The sequence below is a fragment of the Homalodisca vitripennis genome, unplaced genomic scaffold, assembly GCF_021130785.1.
Source record: "Homalodisca vitripennis isolate AUS2020 unplaced genomic scaffold, UT_GWSS_2.1 ScUCBcl_3058;HRSCAF=8323, whole genome shotgun sequence".
Lineage (NCBI taxonomy): Eukaryota > Metazoa > Arthropoda > Insecta > Hemiptera > Cicadellidae > Homalodisca > Homalodisca vitripennis.
The window spans coordinates 1,539-4,890 of NW_025779171.1; the positions used below are offsets into that span (position 1 = coordinate 1,539).

Consider the following 3,352-nt stretch of genomic DNA (forward strand, 5'->3'; position numbering starts at 1 on the left):
CCTTGTATTTCTTCAGGGACCCACCTGGAGGATTGTCATTAAAATCTTCTGAATTTTATCCATTTACATCTATTTTCCTTCTTGCTCAGGATCTTAAGTTTTTCGGGAACTGATTCAGGCAATGATTGTTTCTTTTCTCTTATTTATCTTCTCAAATCCACACTTTTTAAAATCATACATCATCAATAGCTTTGTTTTAATAGTAACAGTATACCAAGTTCTTCTCTTCGAACGCTGTAACCATAACAGTGATGTTGGAAAATGAGCGACAAGTGGTTCTCAAAATAGTATTTTTATTGCCTGTTTATTTAATGGTCCATTCTTTATATTAAGTAACGCGAAAAAGAAAATCATAGAAAGTGTTCAATGAGACGATGTTTCTTTTTACAAATAGTAATGGGTTTTTTAATATGCCTACAAGATGCGATGAGAGTTCCGCCCGCCAATTCATTAGTAAGTAAAATATTGTGTGTTAGTTTTTAAGATGCTTTATATTTGCTCTTTCTATTAATCCATGTTTACCATCTACCTCCATATGTGTATGCCCAGCTAATAAAAATTTGTGGTTTATTTCATTAATGTTGGTAGAGTTTTCAAAATCCAAATGTACATAAAAATCATATTAATATTTCTATTTTGACCGCTGCAGTTATCGGTCCAAACAGTCAGAGTGTCAATGCTGCTTTTATTGAGCTCTTCATTTGCCCAGGTAAACAAACAAGAAGCCATCTCACTTCCACCTCTACCTGCAGTGTCTCATTCCAAATCATGCACCACGTTTTCTTTCCACTACTGTCGTCAATGGTGTAGTTTAGAGTCCAGAGCTTTCTCAAGTAGAAGCTTTGACAGTTTTTTGAGAGCTGGAGTAGGAAGACACTTCTGTAGGTCTGCCATAAACAACTTTTAAATTTTTCATTTCCTTGTCCCAAAAGCTTATCTTCTTTTTCAAATGGTATCTACGTGCTGCTTCATCTAGAATGCTTCTGCTTTCTGCTTGAAGTTTTCTTTTTGCTCACCGTTTTGCATTCTTTAATTGGCAATCAATTCTGTCACAAAAAATCACATGTGTCATTGTCTGGCAAATGAAGATGACAAATTGTATTCTCTATTGAAAATTTCTGAAAATAACCATTTCTTTTCGGGTTTGATTATTTTTTTCTTTACATTCATTTTCATACATGTATACAATTATGGAAATGTTTTAAATCATTACCCAAGTATTTTTTGTTTGTCCTTTCCCTACTATAGTGAACTTCATATGCTGGATATTTTGATATGTGGTTTCTTATGATATCCTTTGCTGTCTCTGGTATTTTGTTTCCTGGTACATGTTTGCCACGATGGTCTGGTTCAACCATACCAGTACTTTGGGTTTTTAAGAGAGCAAACTTAACAAAATGTTTCTGATATTACTAGTGTGTTCAAGAAAAATTGTTTGCAAACTTTTTCAAAATTGTTATCCCATTTGAGAAAATAAGTATGGCTGTTTTTTCTACTATTTCTAGAACCATCTCTTTGTCGTGACCTGGCTATTGGCTTGGTTTGTAATACAAGAAAACTATATACTGGCGTTTAGAACTTAAGTTTCTTTCACTATTATAATAGTCAGAATGAATGTGTACTCTTTGTGCATGACTTATGCGCTGAGAGCATTTCAAGCGACAAGTAGTTTTACAAGGAGTCTTAAAAGTTCTTTCTTTACAATATCTCCTTTAATTGACATCCTCTTTTCCAGAAATTCCGTCCCTGCTTTCTAATGTTTTTTTTCCACTTTTTTTCATTCCTTATTCTTTTTCTTCCTTTATTTTTAGGTTGAGTAACTATCGGTAACTCGCTCTCCGTGTCATCTGAATCGGTTTATGGTACCAGAGGTATTATATTATTATTATTTGCTGTAGTATTTGTACTTACAGATTGACTTTGTACTTGTTCTAAATCGTTACTTAAAGTTGAATCACTCTCTGAACCTGAAGGTGGAGTGTATGTTGGATCATCGATGTCATTCTCAAATAGGTCGCTCACAGAAGATAGCGCATCATCTAAATCTTCCAGTGTTGTCGATGCTCCAGATTCTTGTTCCATGTTTGTCACTTGTGTTATCGTCTCTAGCTCCCATTCATTTGACTCTGAAAAAAAAATTGTTAAGATATTTTGAATATTTAATTTTATTTAGTGTTTTGCTTTTAATAACATAGAGCTTTCTTTCCTACAAGTGTTTCCCAGCCTTCAAGAAATAGAGAAATTCACTCGGTTTTGTCCAATTTATTTTAATTTTTTAAATTGATGTTCCGCCAAAACATTGATTAGTTCATTATATAGATAGCCTACACAAAGAATGTGGATATAAAAAATATTATATCGTTAAAGTGGATTTCTATTGAATTTTTATCATGTTTTTGGTAATTATGTGTAATTTACTCGTCACTCACGAAGTTTTTCATATTGAAGTATAATTTCTGTTAAAACATGTAGAATGTTAAATTAGGTAGAATAACAAGTCGGAAAGACAAAGAACCCCTAAAATATAACTATTATCGTATGAAATTAATGCTCTCTGTCCCTACCGACTACAGCATTTACAGTCTAATGACAATGTACTAGGTCTAGGCCCAGCTTAACACGATTGAAATGGAACCTAAATTATTGCTAGGGTAGGCTAAAGCCCCCGATAAATACCTGCTACAATATGGTTAAATGGTTAAACATAACAGTAATTTACACAAAAAAGATTTTTATAACAACCATAAATTTACTGAAATTTATTTAAACTGAGCCTAGATGTATTATGTACCTACTAATCTCACCTGGTTCTACTGGAGTTGAAATGAAATTAAGAAGATGTACGTCTTTACTAGTTTCTCTTTCAACTTGGATATTTTCACTTTCATGCATGTTAAAATTCCATTGGGTTGAGTCATTGTCAGGTAAAACGAGGATGGATGTGCAATCTGGATTCAATACCTAGAAATAAAATTGAAAATCAAACATACACTTAGGCCTACTTCTCCTATTGGCACAACAATGTTCTAAACCTAGGCTAATAATAATAATAATAATAATAAAAATTGTTCCTTGAGGTCTGAGTATAAAAATTCGAATTTTACTTTAAGTTTTACATATTGTTTAGCTTGTAAACATATTTAAAAAAATACTTACTTTTAATTCGGTTTTAAAGTCGGTGAAGGAGTGGAATTTCTTCGTGGAACTTCTACTGATTGATTGCTAGGACAATCATTAGTTTCAGGTTTCAGATTATCTTCAGTGAACGTATTAAGGTTTTTCAATTTGGAAAGTATAAACTTTCCCCTACTTTCCATATTAATACCAAAAACGTTTTGTTAAAAGTAGAATA

The 3,352-nt window shown here is 32.5% G+C and overlaps 1 protein-coding gene across 1 annotated transcript; it reads right to left on the reverse strand.

The window, feature by feature from the left end:
• Positions 1-1,746: 1,746 nt before the first annotated feature.
• On the reverse strand, positions 1,747-3,069 carry LOC124372387. Its single transcript, XM_046830775.1, has 2 exons — positions 2,805-3,069; positions 1,747-2,126 (listed from the first exon to the last, which is right to left on the reverse strand). Exons 1-2 carry the CDS (start codon positions 2,890-2,892, stop codon positions 1,858-1,860), a joined length of 357 nt encoding a protein of 118 aa, XP_046686731.1. The 5' UTR covers positions 2,893-3,069; the 3' UTR covers positions 1,747-1,857.
• Between the last annotated feature and the right edge of the window lie 283 nt (positions 3,070-3,352).